Here is a 19,982-nt window from a genome sequence, read left to right as displayed (position 1 = left end):
TTGAGAACCGCTGGCCTAAACTCTCACCCGCCCTGCCTGCCCCACCTGCCCTCTTCCCTGGAGAATTGAGGAATAAGGATGCTTTTCCAAAGGAGTAGGATGGTGCCTGCAGGTTAACACCCTCGTGAGTGTGGGGACCAGGGGCCGTAGGGGCCAGAACGGTACCTGGGGGTCCCTGGACCAGCCATTCCCTGCTCATCACTGCAACACCATCTCCGACACTATGGCATCAAGGCCCGGGAGGATGGTCGTTCCTGCCCTCAGCTCCGGAGGTGGATCTGAGAGGAACAGAGAGCGGGCACTGCCATTCAGTCCACAGGAGGCCTACACCGTGACCACCTGACCCCACAGAGAACCCTCAGGGCCTGCCCTGCCCAGACCTGGCACCACCCCTGTGCCGCTGGCACCCCTGGGCAAAGTCCTGCTGCCCACTGGGGCCCAGCCACAGCGGGTCACCGGGACCTTGGAGGCAGTTCCGGCGGCAGGCCAGCTCGGCTCAGCAGTTGCCATGGAACCCTGGCACTTTTGCAGGCAAAAGTCAAACAGCCAGAGTCCACCTGACAGGGGCCGATACTGCCCCTACGGGCACGGGGCACATGGGGGGGAGGTGCCTGGAGGCACTGCTGCCCAGTCTTGAGGCAGCCCTAGCAATCTGGGCTGCTGAGACGGGCACCCCAGCTCACCTGGAGCTCCTGCCTCCCTCCCCTCTAGCCTCCTGAAAGCGACAGATTGGTTCCAGGCAGAGCCGAGCCGGAGGACCACGGTAGAAGTGGCCCACTACCCTTCAGTGTCCCACTGGTTCAACCTCTGGGTAAAGCCACGCTCTAGGAGTCCACATCCTCCCAGAGCCAACTGAGTCTAGCAAGATGGTCAAAGGCAGAAACCACCAGCCCTGCCCAGATCTACCCCAAACCAGGAGCCAGGGCCAGGCAGGCCAGGTGCATCCAGTGCAGGGGACACCTGGCTTACCTGAGGGGACCCCAGGGGGGCTGGAACACTCCCCCGCCCCACCACCACCACAGGCATATTAACCACACCCTCCAGTCAAAGCCTCCTCAGCTGCACTCAGACACAGAGTGGTCCAGAATGGCCATTTTAATGCAGAAAAATCAAGATAATTTACAAATGAATTACTTTTTGGGCCCAGGCTTCGAGGGCAGAAAGGAGGTGGAGACTGTTGAGAGTCAGACAATGATGTCGGCACCTTCAGCCAGATCCTACCCAGGCTGCAGCCTGCCAGGAGAGCCCTGGGCCCGGGCCTGCTGCTTGACTCCCACTAGTCCACCCCAAGTGGGTGGCCATGGAGAGACCGATCCTGGGGAGGCAGGGGGAGGAACAAGGCTGCTGTCCCTTCCCTTCTGGCCAAGCCACAGCAGGAAGTAGAGCCAGGCTCCGGAGGCCCAGGACGTTGGCGCTCCCTGGCCTTCCTCCCAGCAGGCTGCAGAGGGACAGCGCAGAGCAGAGGGCACAGGATGAGCCCCTGGACTGAGGTTTGGGAAGGGGCTATTTGATTGGATCTGGCTCGAAGAAACATCACAGATGAGGCAGTTTGCTAGGGAGGTCTCAAACCCTTCTAGAACCCTCCCTCCCACCCCCCCTCCACCCCCCAAAATATGTACATCCACCTGTCAGAGTTGGCATGGTGCTGGTTTGGGCGCCACACCTCCCACATGGGGCCTGTGGGAGGTGGCTGCAGGCTCAGGGCACTGGAGGTAGAAAGGACCCTCCCAACTGTCCCTCTCCCCAAGCCAGGGGGGTCGAAGACACCGCTAAGGCAGCCCCCAGACTCCAGCCTGGCCTGGAGCTGAGAACGCTGGCTTCCCAGGGGCGGCTGTGGTCTGAGTTCTGGTTGCTGCAAGCACTCCCTGCCGCCCCAGGTCTGGCCAGGCCAAGGGGACCCCCAGAGCTAGGTCCATCAGCGCCTCCAAACAAGAGAATGGTACCAGCAGCGCCCACGAGGGGCTGGCAGCCTTCGCCCCGGATACCCACCTGGCCCCTCTCCCACCTTGTCCGAGGGTGCAGACCCCAGAACAGAGCCAAGTCCCGGAGAACCAGCTTGCCAGGCAGATGGGGAGGGGAGGGAGGGGGGCGCGGGTCACTTTGGCATCTCCAAGGCGGACACCTGAGGCTTCACTTTGAAGTACTGGTTGAATCGGATCACTGCGTACCTGCGGAGACGGAGGGAGCTGGGGTGAGGAGGGGAGCCGTGCTGGGGCTCACACAGCCGCTCACCAGCGCAGCCCACCCAGGTCTGTGCAGGTCGACTCCAGCCCAGGCTGATTTTTTTTTTTTTTTACTTCAATTATAATTTTACTTTCTTCTCAGCACAGACTAAACCTACTCTTCTCCAACAAGGTCATTTTTGATGTTTCACAGTTCAGCAACAGATCCCGAGGACTTCATTTTACAAAACTGACCTCTATACCCCTCCAACGGCAACTCTCCCTGTCCCCGCCCCAGCCCCTGGCACCACCACTCTATTTTCTGTTCCTGTGAAGTTATCTCATAGAGGGGGATCCTACAGTTTCTGGGTTTGTAACTGGCTTATTTCACTTAGCCACAATGTCCTCAGGTCCATTCATAGGGTAGCACGTGATGTGATCCCCCTTTTAAGTCTGAATAATGTTCTAGTGCATGAATTCACCACATTTTGTTGACCCATTCAGCCACCGATGGGCATGGGGTGCTTCTACTCCTGGCTATTGTGAAAAATGCTGCCAAGGTATCCCTTTGAGCCCCTGATTTCAGTCTTCCTCCCCAGCAGTGAGCTTGTGGGTCACACAGTCACTCTAATTGTTGAGGAAGAACAGTATTGTTTCCCACAGTTGCACGGACCACATGTTTCTCCGCGTCCTTGCCAACAATTATGTTGTTTATCTGAGAGTAGCCATCCTGATGGTGATGTAGCTCATTGAGCCTTTGACCGCCTACCTCTAATGGCTGTGGACACTTTGAAACCAGGATGGATGGGGAGGAGACTGGACCAGAATGAAGAACAAAGTGATTCCTGGCCCTTAGGGGCGTATGTACCCACATGATGTAACCCCCCACTCCCACCCCCGTGGAGTGTATCCGAGTACAATGTCGGTACAGCCTGCAGCGCGTCCCTGGGGGCCGCTGAAGGAGGAGTGGGGTCTGACAGCCCCCACAGCAACCACGAAACCACCCAGTGGCCTCAGCAAGTCACTTCCACTCGGGAACGCTGACCCCTCTGCTAAGGAATGGCGGCTGGGCTCATGACCTTTCAGACTGATCTGCAGCCACCCAATTCCCCACCAGCCCCGTGGCCAGGGCCCTAGAGCTGCAGGAGGAGGCAGGGAAAGTGTAATCGCCCGCCCGCCAGGCAGGGCAGGTGCATGAACTCCAGGCTCCTTCCGGAGCTGCACCAGCTGCTGACCTCCCCCGGAGCACTGACCCCTGGCCCTGGCTGGCTGGTGGGGACACGTGAGCAGAGGCGTGGACTCTGGACGTTCCATTTGGGCTGTCCTTTGCCCCCACACCCTCAGCTTCCTCCCCCCGCCACCCCCCCCCCCTCCCGGCCCCGAGTCTCACCTGAGGAAATCGAAGTGGATGGTGGAGAACTGGCTCTGGATGAGGGCCCAGAGCGCCCAGAAGAAGTGAGATGCCTGCAAACAGAGCAGAGGGTGGCTGGGCATCCTCCCAAGCCCGTCCCTGACCCCGGGCACACCAGGGGCGCAGTCTCTCTGGCAAACACAGAACCGGGACGCTGGCAGGGACACGGTGGGGTCTCCCCAGCGCAGGAGGCGAGGTCACCAGGTGGCATTTGGGGACTCCACTCCCTCTAGCAGAAGGCAAGCAGAGTCGGTTCTCCCCCCAGCCCCCTCGGGGGGTCAGCGAGATGGTGCTTCCGGCCCGCACAGAGGTGACCCCCGGCGTCCGCGCCAGGGCAGCTCCTCCTCAAGGCTTCAAGGCCAACAGGTCCAGGAGGGGGTGGGGGCTAGTGCCCCTCAGCAGTGCCCCAGCCACATGGCCATCAAGGCCAGGTCTGCTAGACGGCCCCTTAAAGTGACCTTTCCCTACCTTCTATCAGGAGGTGGTCGAGCTGGAAAATGAGTGTAGATGTGGGAATAAGAAGCCAGAATCTGGGCACTGAGCTTTCAACTGCTTCCCCCAGAGCCAGAGGCGCCCAGGGGCCCAGGTCACCCCAGGTTCAGGAAGCCAGAGAGCCGAGCTTCCGGCTGCCCCCCAACGAACAGCGGTGACACCAGTACTTTCCCTGCTGGGGTCCCCCACCCCGGCCCAAGTCCTGCTTGCTCTGGGGTTGACTATCCAGTACCTCCCTCCACTTTCTGCCTTTTTAGGACTTAAAGGGGGCGTAGGCCAATTCGCAAGTATGAGTGACCCCTGGAAACTTTAGCAAGAGAAAGGCATTGAGTGAAACAAGCCAGGAGGAAGGGCCTGAAGGAGAACCAGCTTTGTGCCGTGAGGACAGAAAGGGCCTCTGAACTTCGGTGGATTGTGAAATTCGGGGCAGCTGACCGACTTGCTTACGCATGGCTGACACTAGTAAGACTAGTTAGCATGCTCCTGAGCGCACACCAGTGGACACCTGGCATGAACCATGACCCCGAGTAAGTGGCACACGGATCAAGAACCGACAGCACAGTAATCGGAGCAGGAAGAGCCTGGCGGGAAAGGCTTACCGAGCTCTGAGTCAGCAGGGGACGCTAACAAGGAGGATTAGAGCTAACACTCATTCTCTATCTCCTCCAAAGGCTACAGAAAAGAAGGGGTGTGTTTAACTGTAGCATGAAAGATTAAGGTTAGACACTAGAAAGGACTGGTCCAAGTGAGAGAACTGCTAAAATAGGAAGCTGAGATTTCCTGGAAGTAGCTTCCAGGAAAGGGAGAGCCTAGACTTGAGGGGGTGGGGGGAAGCAGGGAACAGGGCACCTTAGTATTATGGGGGTGCCTGAGAGGGCTCTTCCTCGATCTCACCTCTAGGGTAGGGTTCCCCAGGACCTCACACCTGGCCCTGGCTCTGTTTCCTCCGCCACGAGGCTGTGAGAGGCAGGAGCTGGGGGTGGGTCCCTGTCCCACCTCCTGGCTCCGCCCTGCCCCGCTCCCTGCCAGCCACCAAGCCACACGCACTCACCAGGGCAAACTTGTTGACCTGCACGTAGAGCTGCTGCACCTCGCGGGAGGTCACGGCCATCCCCTTCTGTGCCTGCAGGTAGTAGCGCAGCCACTGTAGCTGCGTCTCCCTCGCGGGGTAGAGGCAGTAATCAACTTCACTCACACCTGGTGGGAGGGAGGCGGCATCACCTGGGGCCTCCTCCAGCTCAGGTGTTCCCTGCTTCGCTGGGCAGGGCCTAGGAATGCAGCCTGCTGGTTGCCTGTAATGTGTAGAGGGTCGACCCCCACCCCATCTGGGGCACTGAGAGCAGCAGATTGGTTGAGGGGCAAGGGATGGTCCTGGGCGTGATGGGGACCCCCTGTCTCCCCAGTGCCCTATATAACACGATGTCACATTTGGGGCACAGCACTGCATCAGGGCTCAGCTGTCTGAGGTCCGATGCTGACCTCCAGTTAACCTCGGACAAGCCCTTTCCTCTCATGGGCCCAAATCTCTCCGTTGCCAACGAAGGGCTCTGTGTGACTCAAACGCTGCTTCCTGTGGGCCGGCTACTCAAACATCACGGAGAGTGTCCACAGCAGCTTCCAAGGCACCTGCCCCCACCCAATTCTCCAGACGACTGGGGAACAGCCAGGACTGGGTGGCCTCCATCCCTTCTGGCCTGCCCTTCCTTGAGTCCTCAAGCTGCCGGCCCAGCACCTGGGCACATCCCGGGCACAGCGGCAGAGGCCTGGGCTTTAGAGCTGGCACAGAAAGCAGCAGTTTATTTCAGACAGAATTAGGATTGGACCACCTTCCCCGGTCTCTTCCTCCCTCTTCTTTCCTTCCCTCGCTTCCCTTAGGTTTCTGGAGAAACACACTCGGTCGCCCAGGGCCCCAAGAGTCTGGCCAGGAGGAATCTCCTTGTGCAGATGCAGAAAGTAAGGCCCAGAGAGAAGATACTTGGTCAAGGTCAGGCAGCTGGTTAGAGGTGGGTTCAGGATGGGAACACCGATTTCCAGCTCCCAGTAACAGGCCCCCTGGTTCCCACGAACCCTGGAGGTCCCTCTCCCCAGCTCCCACTCTCCTCCTTGGCCCCCCCTCCCCCCCATGCTCAGTCCTCCTCCTTCATTCTCAACTTAGGAGCAGGATGCAATCTGCCCTTTTGGGAGAAATTCCAGCTGGACTTCGCTCTGTGTGGTGGGTGAGAAGGACTTAACATGCTTAGGAATGATCCCTTCTGGAAGGGTCAGTGGGCCTGGCAGCTGAGCATGCATGGCCCCAGTGCCCTGCAGATGCCAGCCTCAGCTCGTGCCACCCCCACAGTTCAGCTGCTCTGCCCAGCTGAGCCTCTGGTGCCTGGGAGTCATACCCTCAGGTATAATTAGCACTTGATAGGCCAACAGACCTGGTCAGCTGGGGTTCCAGAAGGGTCGTGATTGGCCTAGATTGGGCTGCGGAGTGGCTGAAGCTGGGCCAGGTGAGGCTTATCCTAAGCCTCAGGGGCTGCTGGGCACCTCACACTGCCATCCTGGGGTGTCCCTCCAACCCCAGTGTCAGGGCGTAGCTTTTCACCCTACGGAATTGTTTTTTAACAAGCTCTCAAGCTGGGCACAATCACCCTGTTTCCCTACACACTGATTCTGTGTGCACACCGCCTACTCCCAGGAAACACTTCCGCGTCCACCATCCAGCCCTGCTCCAGTCTCTGGGCTGCAGAAGGCTCCCCGTCCCGGTATCAGCAGCCAGTGCTAATATCTGCTTAGTATGTGCCATACTTGTGTGTGTGTGTGTCTCATATGGATACTATGAAGCAGGTCCTAGTGTTTTATCTCCATTCTACAGAGGCACAGAGAAGGCAAGGGCCAGGCAGCAAGCACCAGAGCCAGGGTTTAAAGTCAGGGAGCCAAGCCGCAGAGGACATACTTTAACTAGTTGCAACGAGGTTCTTTTCATAATGGCCCCAGGCAAGTAGCTGCTTACAGCTTGTTCTGCTCCTTACCTGCCTGCTGGGCCCTCATCTACAAGCCTGCAGGTTGCACTGGGCAGAAAGGAGCTTGGCAAGGGGGTGAGTCGAGGCTGAGGTTGTCCTGTGCTGGCCCAGCTGGCGAGGGCTGCATGTACCCAGAGAAAGGGGTCTTTTTCTAAGTCACACGCCAAGCCAGGGATCCTACGTATGCATGTCTTCCTACTTTGTACCAAACTGCCAGACTGGCCACAGGTGAGCTCTGTGAAGGTGGGTCCTGCCTCCCCCAGGAGACTTGGCGCTCTCGAAAGCAGGCTGTGTCTCCCCATCCACCTCCCCGCCCCGAGCTGGGATATTTCGGAGGACAGGGGCTGTCTAGGCTCCACCCCCAAGTACAGGACCCCTCTCATCCTCTCCCTGACCTGGCCAGCCAACATACAGAGGGAATGTTGGACGCAGGCCAAAGAGCAACGCCCCTCTCACCTGCAAACTCATTGAAATGGTTGCCAATGTCAAAAGCTTGGTAGTTGTAGCCGGCATATTCATAGTCAATGAACCGGACGTGACCTGTGGGGTAGAGAAGCGCGGAGGTCGGCCCTGGAGACCTGGACAAGCCCGGTCACGCTGTGCGCAGTTCACCACTCCTGTGCTGGCCTCGCAGCAAGCTGGCCTCACCCAACCTCTTCAGCAGCATTCTTCAGCTGCTTCCTTCTGTCTGTCCATCCGTCCACCTGCCCTCCCCCACTCCAGCTGTCCCTCTCACAGAGCTAGTCCCTGGGGCTCTCCCCAAGTATAGACATCTGTCCTCAGCATGGTTGAGGGCCAGATTTAAACCAGAGGGCTCCCGCCCTCGCCGGTTTGGCTCAGCGGATAGAGCGTTGGCCTGCGGAGTGAAGGGTCCCAGGTTCGATTCCGGTCAAGGGCACATGCCTGGGTTGCAGGCTTGGTCCCCAGTGGGGGTGGGGGTGTGTGCAGGAGGCAGCTGATCAATGATTCTCTCTCATCCTTGCTGTTTCTACCTCTCTCTTCCTGTCCCTTTCTCTGAAATAAAAATATATATTTAATAATAATAATAATAATAAAAATAAAGCAGAAGGGTTCCCTGGGGGAAGCTCAGGTCAGGCCACAGGAAGGCTTGAAACAGCCGAGAAGGCGTGGGAAGCCCAAAGCATTATGGGGGGGGGGTGTCGCTCGGGCGCCCTGACATGAAAGACCTCCACACACCCTGCTGGTGAGCCCTTTCCTGGCACAGACTTTTCTAAGGGGGAATTTGCTCCTTTTCCATTTCTCTCCTACAGATGAACTTAAGATCTACGTGAAAAGTCTCCTGTCTTGTCCCGGGACCAGCCTTGGGAGCAGGACCTGCCACCGCCCAGGCTGACGCAGCCGCACCTTTACTGCTGTCGTAGATGATGTTCTTGCAGAGCAGGTCGTTGTGACAGAACACCACAGGGGAGCCCAGCTGGGACAGGTGCTCCTCCAGCCAGGCCAGCTCCCGCTCCAGCACCTCCAGCGTGGGGACGTCTGCGGAAAGGCTGGGGGGCGAGAGAGGGGACGGTGGAGGGGGGACTGAGAAGGGGGGGGTGGCTGAAGGCGGACAGGCTAGGGGCTTGGCCTCCAAAGCCCTGAGCTCTGGCCCCCTCATGACCTCGCGCTGCAGAGGGAACCTGGACATGTGGCCAATCTTTTGTCATCTGCAAAATGGCACTCGGGCTTCCTGCCCTGATGACCCGTGGCTACTCTAAGAAGCTGATGGAAACACTGGCTTCCAAGCATTTTGCAAAGCACCATCCTCCCTGATGGAAGGGCATCCCTGCTACTTCGTGAAGGAGACAGGGAGGTCCTGAGGAGGCCCAGGGAGGATGGGGGGTGAGGATGACTGACCGAACGCACTGATCTCCGTGTAAGAACAGGGGCAGCTGTGCAGGGTGCACAGACCCGCTCTTAGGACGCAGGGAGGTGCAGGGAGGACTCCTGGGGAAGGGGCCGCTCTAAAACAAGGCTCCCTGAGAAGTTCCTCGGATGAAGGGCCCGGCAGGGCTGGAGCGCTGGCACGCTCTCGGGGAGGCAGAGACGTGCTGGTCCGTGTCCCTCACGCTCTGGCAGCCGGCGGCACCGGGATCGTATAGTTTCACTTCATATCCCACAGGCAGCCATGCAGCCACAGCAGCAAGCAAAGAAGGTGCTTCTTGGGCTCCCTCCTGCGAGGCCCAGGGCGCATGGGGACCGTCCAGAGGGGAGCACCGGCGGTGTAGCTCCCCGATATCGTGCCTGCCACCCTGAAGGAGGAGTGAGTTTCCTTGTCCCAGAGTCCTGAGGGCCGGAACCAGGAGGGTGTGGGCCACCTGAGGGCAGGAACAAAGCTCCTGGAGCCCCTCTGCCCCACCCGCTCCCACAGCACACACTGAGGAGTGAATGAATGGGCCCTCAGAGGCCTGGGAAGCTGATGAGGAGACGCTGTGCACAGAAGCTCTGAACTGCGGCCCCAGGAAGCACAGGTTCCGTGCACATTGAAGAGCCAAGGAGTCAGCAGAGCCCTTAGAAAGAACCCCAGAACCACCCATGGAGGAGGGGAGGGGCTGGCGGCGTGTTTCCACGCAGGCATCTCCTGTGTGCTCTCTCGTCCAGGGCAGCGAGAGGACGTGCAGGGGGGTGAGATGGAGAGAGGTCCTCCCGAAGCTCCCACGGGTGCCCACACCCCCAGCCCAGGAACTGGAGTGTGTGGAAGAGTCCTCGGCGTCTAACGTGTCCCCACGTCCCCCCGGAGATGGGCGAGTGGCCGACTGCCTCACACTTTGAGGAGGTCAAAGCTAAAGAGGATCCTTGGTCTCCAGACCAGCCGCATGGGGAAACTGAGGCTCAAGGAAGGGCAGTCTTCCTTCCAGTCCCAGGGGTCTCCTGTACATCTAGACCCTCTGCGTCCTGACTAAGGAGCGCGGGCCTCAGCCCGTCCAAGGATGGGCATCAAGCCAGGCCTCTCACCACGAGGGCCCGGTGCCCCCTGGAGCGCAGGCATCTGTTAGGGGCTGCCAGGGAGGCCTCCCGCCCCCCCTTCACTGGAGTTTATCTGTAGCCGCAGGCTGCATAGCATGCATTTCCCTCTTGGCTCTCCCTAAGAAGCTACCTTTTTTTTTTAAGAGTCTCCTTTTTCTTGGACGGAGACCATCCAAAGATAAAACTGAGGAGGCCTCCTTCGCTTTGCCCAGGTCTCAGCTTGAAAAACATGGCTTTGCCATCCAAGGTGCCTGCTGCCCAGGCCCTGACCTCCGTCTGACCCCACACTACCCACCCCAAGGCCACACAGATGGTTACCGTGGGAACAGTCCTGACCTCCCTCCCTCCCCCAGCACCTGGCCCCTCGCCAGCGCAGCGTCCCTCAGCCCCGACACCCCATCCTCTCCAGGGCTGAGGGCCCGGCAGGGGGGGGCATCTCGGAGACTTTCACACGCCAGGCGGCGGCTCCTGTCCCTCCGAGGCCGCGGGGGCGGGTGACGGGGCCTGGGGTTCTCCCTGATGAAGGGACGGACGCCTGGCCAGTGTCCACTCAGCTCTCGGGATCGGATTGGGAAAACAAGACCCTTGTACCCAGGTAATCTGTCTTCCCCTAGCGTATCGCTGATCATGACCTTTCCTCCCCGAAGATAATATCTTGGCCTCAGTTGAATTTCAGCTCCAGGCCCAGAAAAGCAGCAAAACCAGACAAATGCCACCCTGGCTGCCTCAGAACCAGCTAAACTGACTAATGACGCTCTGCCCTGACGGCAACCAATCAGTGGAGACCACGACCTAAAAAAGCACACCTGGAAGGCTGATGAATATTCTATTGAGAACCCCCCCCCGCGCCCCCTCCCCCGCCCCCCTCCCCCTCCGAGACCTCCCCTAGGATTTCCACCTGCAAGAGAGAGACATACTCTCCGGACGAGGGACCCAGCCGCGCAGTGCTCTCCCTTCAAGGAGCCATTCCCTTCCCCCTCTTCCCTGTAAGAGACCCCAACCAGGGGCGCAACAGGCAGTGGCAGCTCGTCCCAGGCCACTCCCTGAACCTGTCTCCCAGGCAGGTTCCCTGAGCCAGAGCAGCCTAGCCGAGGCTCCCCTGTGGCTTCTTCTATGATCTTCCTTGTGTCACTGTCCTAAGTGTGTTATTGCCGTCATCATGGACCCAGTACCCTTTGGCTCAGTGCTGGGTAGCCCTTCCCTTTGGACATCCTCATCCTCTGCCTCCGTTTCCTTAAATAAATTCCATTTTTCTTTATTCACCGTCTGAGATGGCTATTTAACCTTCCTGCACATCAGCGACGTTCACCTTTCACCTAGTTCTAACTGTTTGTTGCCCATTCCATTGTAACACTCCTCCAGCTGGTCTCCCTACCCCAATCCCTGCTGCCCTAACTCCCACCTCCACCACGTCCTGGGCAGGTTACTGACCTGAGTCCCCAGCTCAAACACCTTCACAAGTACTTTCCACTGCAGCCAAATTGAATCTTCGTTCCTTAACCTGACCTTCAAGGCCCCCTCACACGCTTGCTCCAGCTCACACGATCCCTGCAGCTCTCTCTCTCCAGACCCCTCCCAACCCTTCCTGAAGATCTGCTCCGGCCAACTCGTCTACCCCTCATCCACGAGCAAGCTGTGCTCAGGCCACCTCCTCCAGCCAGAGCGCCTCCCTTCCCATCTCTGCCAGGAAGACCTTCCCTGGTTCTCCCACCCCTGGTGCACACTACACACCCTGCCTCCTTCTATGGCTCTGCACGGGCAGGACCTCTTTACCCAGAGGGTCCCTAAGCTTCTGTGGGCAGAGCCAATGCCACCTTGGTATGTTTATTGTTTTAAATCCCAATCAATCCGTGCTTGTGAAATGAAGGATGGACTACATCAGGGTTATTAGGAAAATTATGAGACAGGGTTATTACAGGACTCAGGTGCTGCATCTTGTCTGAGTGGTTGCTCATCACAGCCTGCTATGGGGTATCGTGGGCAAGGGCAGGGCGGGCATCACCCCCTAAAGAGGCTTAAGAAAGTTAAGCAAGTTGATTTGCCCAAGGTCAAAAGTGTGACAAGAACAAAGGGAGTTGGTCAGCTCTTCTCCAGAGAAGACTCTCCTCCCAACAAGGTCACTCCGCTCCCCGCCCCCCCCAACCCCGCAAAGGATACACAGTGACAGCAGATTCAAGGGAAGCTGCAGTGGCAAGGGTTATGCCTGAGCATCAGGCCTGGACTCTAGTCCTCGAGTTGCCACTGATGGCAATGACCTTGGGCAAGTCCTATCCCCACCCAGGGTCTCAGCTTCTTAATCTGTCAAATGGAAGAGGTGGGCTGGGGGATCTCAGGTCCTGTTGGCTGAGATGCCGGGGGATCCTACCCTGTGTGCTGTTCTAGTCCCAAGAGGCAAGGCGGCTCCTGTCCCAGAGATAACACTTAACATAGAAGGTCTGAACATGAGCCATGCTGGACACAGAGTCCCAAAGCAGCGTCTGATAATCCTTAAGTGGGAGGACCCAGATAAGGCATCCTGTGTGCGCGAGTGTGACAGGGACACACGATCGGGAGAGATGCCATTCGTGTCTTGTCATCTTCAAGGAGGGAAGGAGGTACCCTGTCCTCAGACCTGTGTACCCCATCCCATGAACATCTGGAAAAACGGTGTTCAAGCCTTTTTTTGGGGTGGGGGGCGGGCAGGGTGACACCACTCTTTCTTCCTTGCCCCCATTGTTGACTCAACACTCAAGAGTAAGCGGCTGAGTCAGGTATCTGGAGGCTAGAAGGGCTCTCAGATGGCTTATCTGGGAGTCCTGTCTTATCTGGGGAAAGGTGATGTCATGATGGTGATGAAAAGAGCAGAGAGGAAACAGCGAGCTGTCAGTCGGAATAAGGTGGAAAGCAAGGTTGCCAGGCGGGGGTGGGGGTGAGGGTGGGGCACGAGGGGATGAGAGGCATCCAGACAAGCAGCAGGAGTCTTGGTGTCCCAAGGCCTTCTCAGCTGATGAGCTGACTTCTGACTGGTTTTAACAGCCTTTCCCAGGGCAGGCTTCCCTCCTCAGGCTAGAAGGCAGCTCAAGCAGCCCTGACACTGGGCAAAGCTGAGCTCTGAGCCTCGGTGCCCTTTAAGTAAAATGGGAGACACTGTCCCTGACCCTAGGCCCTGCCACAACCAGCAGACTCATGAAGAAATAAGCAGCCCTGGCCGGTGTTGCTCAGTGCTTACAGGGTCATCTCATGCACTGAAGGGTTCGATCCCTGGTCAGGCTGCGTGCAGGAGGCAGCCGATAGATGTTTCTCTCTCTCTCTCTCTCTCTCTCTCTCTCTCTCTCTCTCCCCCTCCCTCCCTCCCTCCCTCCTTCCCTCCCTTCTTCTCTTTTTAGAACAGTGGTTCTCAACCTTCCTAATGCCGCAGCCCTTTAATACAGTTCCTCATGTTGTGGTGACCCCCAACCATAAAATTATTTTCGCTGCTACTTCATAACTGTAATTTTGCTACTGTTATGAACCGTAATGTAAATATCTGATATGCAGGATGTATTTAGGCGACCCCTGTGAAAGGGTCGTTTGACCCCCAAAGGGGTCGCGACCCACAGGTTGAGAACCGCTGCTTTAGAATCAATGAAAACAACAACAACATATCCTCAGGTGAGGACTAAAAAAAGAAGAATTAAGAAGCACATGCATGGGTCTAAACCTGTGGATCCCAGGTCCTCAGCTTTCTCAATGGGCCCAACTCTCCCTGGCAATGGCTAACCCTCCTGCAGGGTGGGGTGCAGCAATGGAATGGGGAGCGGGATCGCATTCAGGCGGCGGAGGCCGTGGCAGCCTGGAGCCCGCCCAGACCCCCGTACCTGGGGCTGATCTCGTTCTTCACGAGGGTGAAGTAAGTGTGCATCTTGTGCCACAGGGTGGGCTTGGGCAGGCTGCCGTTGGTGTGGATGGTGTGAATCTTGGCCATTTCCAAGGCGATCAGCCTATAGCAAAAAACAGGAAGGGTAGAGCATCAGCCCCTCCTGACCGGAAAGGGGCCCTACGCTGTAGGAGGGGGCTGGCCAGAGGGCAGAGTCTGGGGCTATGACCTATCTTTCCAGAGCTCTCTCTACATCTCAGCGGAGGCATGAAAATGAGCTTGGCCTTTGGCCTAGCAGGTCCTTTTCCAGAACTAGACCTGGCCTAGCAGAAGGGCAAAGCAGTGGGATGTTGGCCACTGGTCAGTGACCCTGCCCCACCCCAAGGTCATGTACCCACTGAGGACAGAGGGATCACTGGGGATGGGGGCGGTGCCTCTCCTCCCCCCTTGGACTCTGACCCCCAGGGGGAAGTGAACGCAGGGCACCAAGGGATCAGGGGTGGTAATGCCAGGCAGGGAGAAATGCCCGCCTCTTATCAGCCTGGCCAAGGTGGGGAGGGACGCAGGCGGGCCCAGGGCAGCCCCTTCCTCTGTGGCAGGGAGTTGATGCTGGCGGCTGGGTGCCAAGGACGCAAAACAAACCAGCGTTCTATTTTCAAGTTCTCCTGTGGACACTATCCAAGGTCCCAGGAGAGAAGGAGGGGCGGTGGGGAGAGGAGAAAGCAGCTCAGGGGAAGGCTGCTGGCAGAGGGGGGAGGTGGGTGGAGGGCTGACCGTCAGAGAGGGAGAGCCTTGATAAGGACCCAGCATCTGAGGCGTGGGTCCCAGCTGGGCTCCCCCAGGCCTGGGCCAGCTCCCCCTCTGGAGCCCCACCCCCACCGGCTGCCAAGCCTCCAACATTCAAGCTTCCTTTACCTCTGCCTGTTGCTCCAATAATAATCGAGGAAAGACAACAAAGGCCGTGGCTGTTTGAAACCTTGTTGCCGAGCTGTCCAGGGACACCCCCGCCCCTTGCCAGGTCCTGGGAAGGGGCAGGCCATCTCCCAACAGCGTAACAGGCCACTCTGGGGGGCTCCTCTGGAGGCCCCCAAGGCTCCCACCTCCCGAAAGGGTGGAGGGGGCACGGGGGTGTGGCAGCAGCTGAGTGGGTGAGAGATGAAGGCTGTGCTTTCAGAGGCCGGAGGCCCTGGAAGAGGAGGGAGCCCAGGGCGTGGGCGAGGCGAGAAACAGACCTGAGACCCAGGCCTTCCCTCCCCAAAGGAAGATTCCGAACAGAGTGTTTCCTTGAATACCAATAGGGATGCCGTCTGGAATAGCAATGAAAGCTAACCTCAACACGCGGCGTCTATGCTGCAGAGCCTCAACAGGCGCAGGTTGGGGGGTGGGATTCAGGGCCACGCGGGGATGTGGCTCCCAAAGGCCCCCCCCTCCCCACCCCCGCCTTTCCTCAAAGACCCACCTTTATCCCAGGAAGATAATGGTCTATCCTGGGAAGAGTATCAAGGAAGGGCCACCTCCTACACTTCGCCCAATTTCTGGCTTTCCCCTGAATATTGTCAAGTTCTTCTTATTGAACCCAAATCCATCTTCCTCTTCCTGACAATGGTAATTATGTGCCTGAGAGGGTGAGTGACAGCATCAGATGCACAGGGGTGGTGAGACTGGGCGTGGCGAGGACCTGCCAATATCGGAGCTATTTGCACAAGAGCTGGGAGGAGGTGGTGGGGAAGCAGGACAGGGCTTCTCACCCTCCGCCCTGCTCAGACCTCCCTCTCCAGCCTGGGTGCATGTGGAGCTGCTCAGCGGGGAGCCTGGGATGCCCCTTAAGCGGGTTTGTGTATCCCCCAAACCCAGATGCAAACACACAGCTACAAAATACGACTCAAGGGAATCTGCTGGGGCCTCAGCAGCCCCAGAAGCAGCGTTCAGGAGCCCTGGGGAGGAGTGGGGGGGCTCTTAGATTCCCTCCCTCTAAGTCCCTAGGGGGCCTGACAGGGGTTCCCTGCAAATAGGGCCAGGGACACTAACTTGGGGCGAATGGCAGCAGGCGAGGGAGCAAAGAAGCTGTGTTTGGTCTACTCCCTGGGCGGGGTGGCGGGGGGCTTTGTTGTTGCCCCTCAGAACTTGGAAGGTTCCTTCCCTGTGGGCAGGACAGGACCAGCTCCCGGCACAAGGGTCCTGGGCAGACCCCTGTGCCACTGTCCCCAGTGTCACCTGGGAACTCACTCTGGTCTGAGTGCCCTGCACATGGCCATCGCATTGGAGGGAGGGCGGTGGATCCTGCCCAACCTCCCTGCCCAGCACAGAGAACAGTGCACCAGGCCCCACAGCCACAGGGCTTGAAGGTCCTATCGATCTAGGCATTGAACAGGACTGGCTCGCTGGGGACCATGGGTTCGGTGAGCCTCTGGAAGCTCAGCAGCTCCCCAAACCTGCATTCCCACCTTGTCAGGACATCTGGAAGGAGCTCGCACTGGGGGAGGGATGGCATCTCTCTGGGCTACTAACACGGCCATTCTCCTAGCACACCTGAGCTCATGGCAGGAGGGGAGGAACAAAACTCCCTGACCCGCTGGGGATTTGGCTCAGATTTCATTTCCAAGGCTGAGATGTTTCCATGGACCAGGAAGAGGATCCCTGCCGCATTTAGGGGACCAGGTGCCTTGTTTGCTCCCACGTTCACCTAAGTTCTCAAGCGCCTCCCTTGAGAACGCCTAGCAGACCCCACTGAAAACCTACACAAAGCTATCGTCCCTCTTTGCATAGCTATCCACATACACACTCCCATTTTTCATGCAATTTCAGGGAGCTCACAGATTTTATGACTCATTCATGGGCTCCACTCTACGCCATGGAAGCTGGCCAAGGATTCCCCAGCCCAAGGCCTGAGAAAGAAAGCGTGGAGATGAACAGGGCCCTGGCACCCTCCTCACCTGAAGAGTCTGGGCTCCCGGATGTGCTCAGGCCCCAGGGCCACGCCCCGCATGTACTCATAGCACAGCCCGTTCTGGAAGGTGCAGTAGAGTTTGGGGGCACAGCCGTGAGCTCGCAGCAGCTGGAAGTTCCTGACCTCGTTCTCCCGGTCCACCAGCAGCTCCGTCCGCTCCCCGTACACCCGGACCAACACACAGTCCCGCATGTCCTCCTCCACATAGCAGGCCACCAGCTTGTTGGTGATGCCGTCGGTGAAGCGCTGGCATGGGGAGAGGGCAGCACAGGTTGCGTGGGGCAGGATCTCTGCTCTTGCCCCCCGTGGCTGCCCACAACCACACAGAACCCCGTCCTTCACACTCATTTAACATAGAGCTCAACACCCCTCAACGCTTGGGATGGATGAGCGAGTTCAAAAATCGGTGGCAGCTCTGGCTCAGCCCAGGCACCCTGGGCCTACCTCCAGGGATGGGATTTGTGTGGGGAATCTGCACACCACTTGGGGGTTAGAAGCTCCCTTCTCTCCTTCCTCCTCCATCCTGGCCCTGAAGGAAACCTCCATTGACCAGGATGTGGCAGAGGATCACCCAGGACGAGTACATCCCCACCCGGCTAACTCTCACCGCCTGTAGGCAGAGGGCGTTCTGCTGTCCCTCCTGCCCATCCAGAGTCTTGAGGTTGGCACCCCGCCCCCCGCCCCCCGCCCCCCGGCTTTGGTGGCCAGAGCTCCTTAGGGCCTCTGCGTTCCATACCGGAAGAGACCGTGGACCCTGGGCTGGGAGACCAGGTTCCCCAAGGGGGTGACGAGGAGGAATGAACCATGGCATTTATAGGGCACAGTGTCAGTGCTGGAAGGGGCCTTGTAGAGGGCCTCTAAACCAATCTAGGTGGGGAAACTGAGGCCCTAAGAGGGAGGGACCGGCAGACAGCATGCTAGGCCAGTAGCGGGATTAACTCCGGCCAGCTTGATGCTTTGGCACTCATACTCCAGAGGAGATCTTTTATTTTGAAATGCTACCTACCCACCCTTCTCCTAAGAGGGGTTTGTCAGCTTCCACACTTGGTCCAGAACCTCCCAGAGGAGGAGCCACTACCACTCCAGCACAAGCTGCAGGTGCCTCCCGCCTCCCCAGGGCCATTCCTCCATAAGCAGCTCCCAGAAGGGATGGGAGGGTGGGCAGGCGACACATTTTTTCAGGGGACACAGGTCAGCTGGGGTGCCAGCCAGAGACTCCTCAGTGCCAGTCTCTGTGTCCATCTCCGTGTCCCTGCGCATGTGTCCATTTGGGTGTGGGAGGCGCCGTGTGTGTGTGTGTGTGTGTGTGTGTGTGTGTGTGTGTGTGTCTCAGAGTGGGGTGGGAGGCTGAGCCAGAGCCAGGGGAGATGGGGAGGACTCCCACACAGCGCAGGGGCCAGCTGAATTCTGGGCCCGGCAGGGGCTGCTCAGAGCCTGGAGGCTTTGCTACACCACCTGGTGCAGAAGGGGCAGCAACGTGTGTGAGTGTGGGGGCTCCTGAAAAGTTCCAGCCCGCAGGCTTCCTGCCCGCTGGGTACACGCCCGCCCGGGGCAGCGGGGGGCAGCCAGGGGGGCAGCAGGGCCCCGCGACAGGGGGGCGGGGGGGAGGATGGGGCCGCGCGCAGCACGCTGACAGCGGGCAGGTGGACCTCCGGGGTGCACGCCCGCGAGCCCGAGTGGAGGGGGGTGTGGAGGGCGCGAGAGGCGGCCGGACCAGGAAACACACATGCAGCCCCCCGCCCCAATCCCCCTGCTCGGCGCCGCGCCCCCCAGGACCTGCGCCCACAGGGATGCCGGGGTCGCCGCCCGCGCTCCCGCTCGGGTACCTTGGTCCGAACTTGCTCGGGCTTCCACTGCGGTCGCAGCTCCTGGATGAGGCGCAGGGCGCCGGGCAGGATGTCGTCCGGGTGCACCGAGATCCCGAAGCAGGGAACGGCGGCCCGCGGGGGGCCCGGAGGCTCCCGGCAGCGCGCGCCGGCCGCCGCGCTCTCCTCCATGCCCCATGGGCACTGCGGGCCGGGCGCCGGCCTCCGCAGGTAAAAGGGCGAGCGCGGCACGGGAGCCGAAGGGGGCGCAGCCATTCCCGGGGCCGCCCCCTCGGAGCCGCCGCGCGCACGCTCGCCCGGCGGAGGGGGGCCGGCTGGGGGGCGGCGTCGGCGGGGAGGGGCCGGGGTCAGGCCATGCCTCGGGAGCCCCTTCCCGCCGCGCCCGCCTCCTCGCCGCCCGCCGCCCCGGGGACGCCGGGCCCGGCCGCGGCTGTGACATCACGGGCGCGGGCCGCGGGGCGGGGGCCGTGGGAACGCCCCCTCCGCGCCCGCCTCCCCCGCGCGGCCCCGGGCCGGGAAGCGCTCCCAGCCGCTCTCGGCCGCTCTGGCCGCCGCTACCTGGAGCCTGGAGCGCGGGGCGGGGGGACGCCCCCAGGGGAGGCCCGGGCGTGGGGGCGGGGCCGGGACATGACGCAAGAGCGGGGGCGGGGCGGGGCCGTGGCCTTGACTGAGGGCGGGGCGCTTGGAGGGCCTGCGGCTCGGGCCGTCTCCCCCGCACCCTGGGGCACCCCCACCTCCACCCAGGGCTTGCTCCCTTGCTTTCGAGGCAGTAAGGTGGCTGCCTACCTCGGCTGGAGCCTCTCTCTCTGGGGCAGGCCGGGGGGAGAGGGGCTCTTCCTGCGCCCCCACCCCATTCTGTGTCGGGGAATCCGGCCGCGACCCAGAAGATTGGGTGGCCCACCTCTGCCCAGCTCTCTGCCTCCAGTCCCTGGACCCCTGGGAAAAGGCTCTGCAGCCCCTGCCGCATTTCTATGGCGGTTCCTTGCAGGGAAGCCCCCAGGCAAATATCGCCCTACACACACACACACACACACACACACACACACACAGAGGGGACATTGGGGGATGCATGTTGGGGGTGGGGTGCTCATGGGTATCTCACTAGTTACCAGCCTGGTGGGGGAGCTCTTACTGCCCCACCCAGAAAACTCCTAAAGAGAAGGGGCCCTTTTCTCTTCCCCAAGTTGTCTGTCTGTCCTGTTCCGGAACCTCTCGCCCCCAAGGCCCCATCACTCCTGCTGTGCAGAATCCAGCTCTGCCCAGAGGAACTTCTGTGCTGATGGGAACGTTCTATACAGTGTTGTCCAGTGCAGCGGCCACCAGCCCCATGTGACTCT

The 19,982-nt window shown here is 59.7% G+C and overlaps 1 protein-coding gene across 2 annotated transcripts; it reads right to left on the bottom strand.

Annotated features, from left to right (window-relative positions):
* Positions 1 to 1,077: 1,077 nt before the first annotated feature.
* On the bottom strand, positions 1,078 to 18,900 carry ETNK2 (ethanolamine kinase 2; the record flags this gene model as incomplete). Of its 2 annotated transcripts, XR_013997121.1 has the most annotated exons (9): positions 1,078 to 1,233; positions 1,456 to 2,168; positions 3,553 to 3,626; positions 5,117 to 5,262; positions 7,527 to 7,610; positions 8,436 to 8,578; positions 13,874 to 13,996; positions 16,806 to 17,065; positions 18,646 to 18,900. XR_013997121.1 is itself a non-coding variant. In XM_081111926.1 (8 exons), the coding sequence occupies 8 exons, from the start codon at positions 18,898 to 18,900 to the stop codon at positions 2,096 to 2,098; spliced, it is 1,158 nt and encodes a 385-aa protein (XP_080968052.1). In that variant the 3' UTR covers positions 1,078 to 2,095. The 2 variants fall into 2 exon arrangements, 1 of the variants encoding a protein (XP_080968052.1); XM_081111926.1 differs by having other exon boundaries at positions 1,078 to 2,168.
* Between the last annotated feature and the right edge of the window lie 1,082 nt (positions 18,901 to 19,982).

This window comes from Myotis nattereri (genome assembly GCF_964212035.1).
Source record: "Myotis nattereri genome assembly, chromosome: 18".
Lineage (NCBI taxonomy): Eukaryota > Metazoa > Chordata > Mammalia > Chiroptera > Vespertilionidae > Myotis > Myotis nattereri.
The sequence above is the reverse complement of the archived record's forward strand: the minus strand, read 5'-3'. Positions and strand labels throughout refer to the sequence as shown.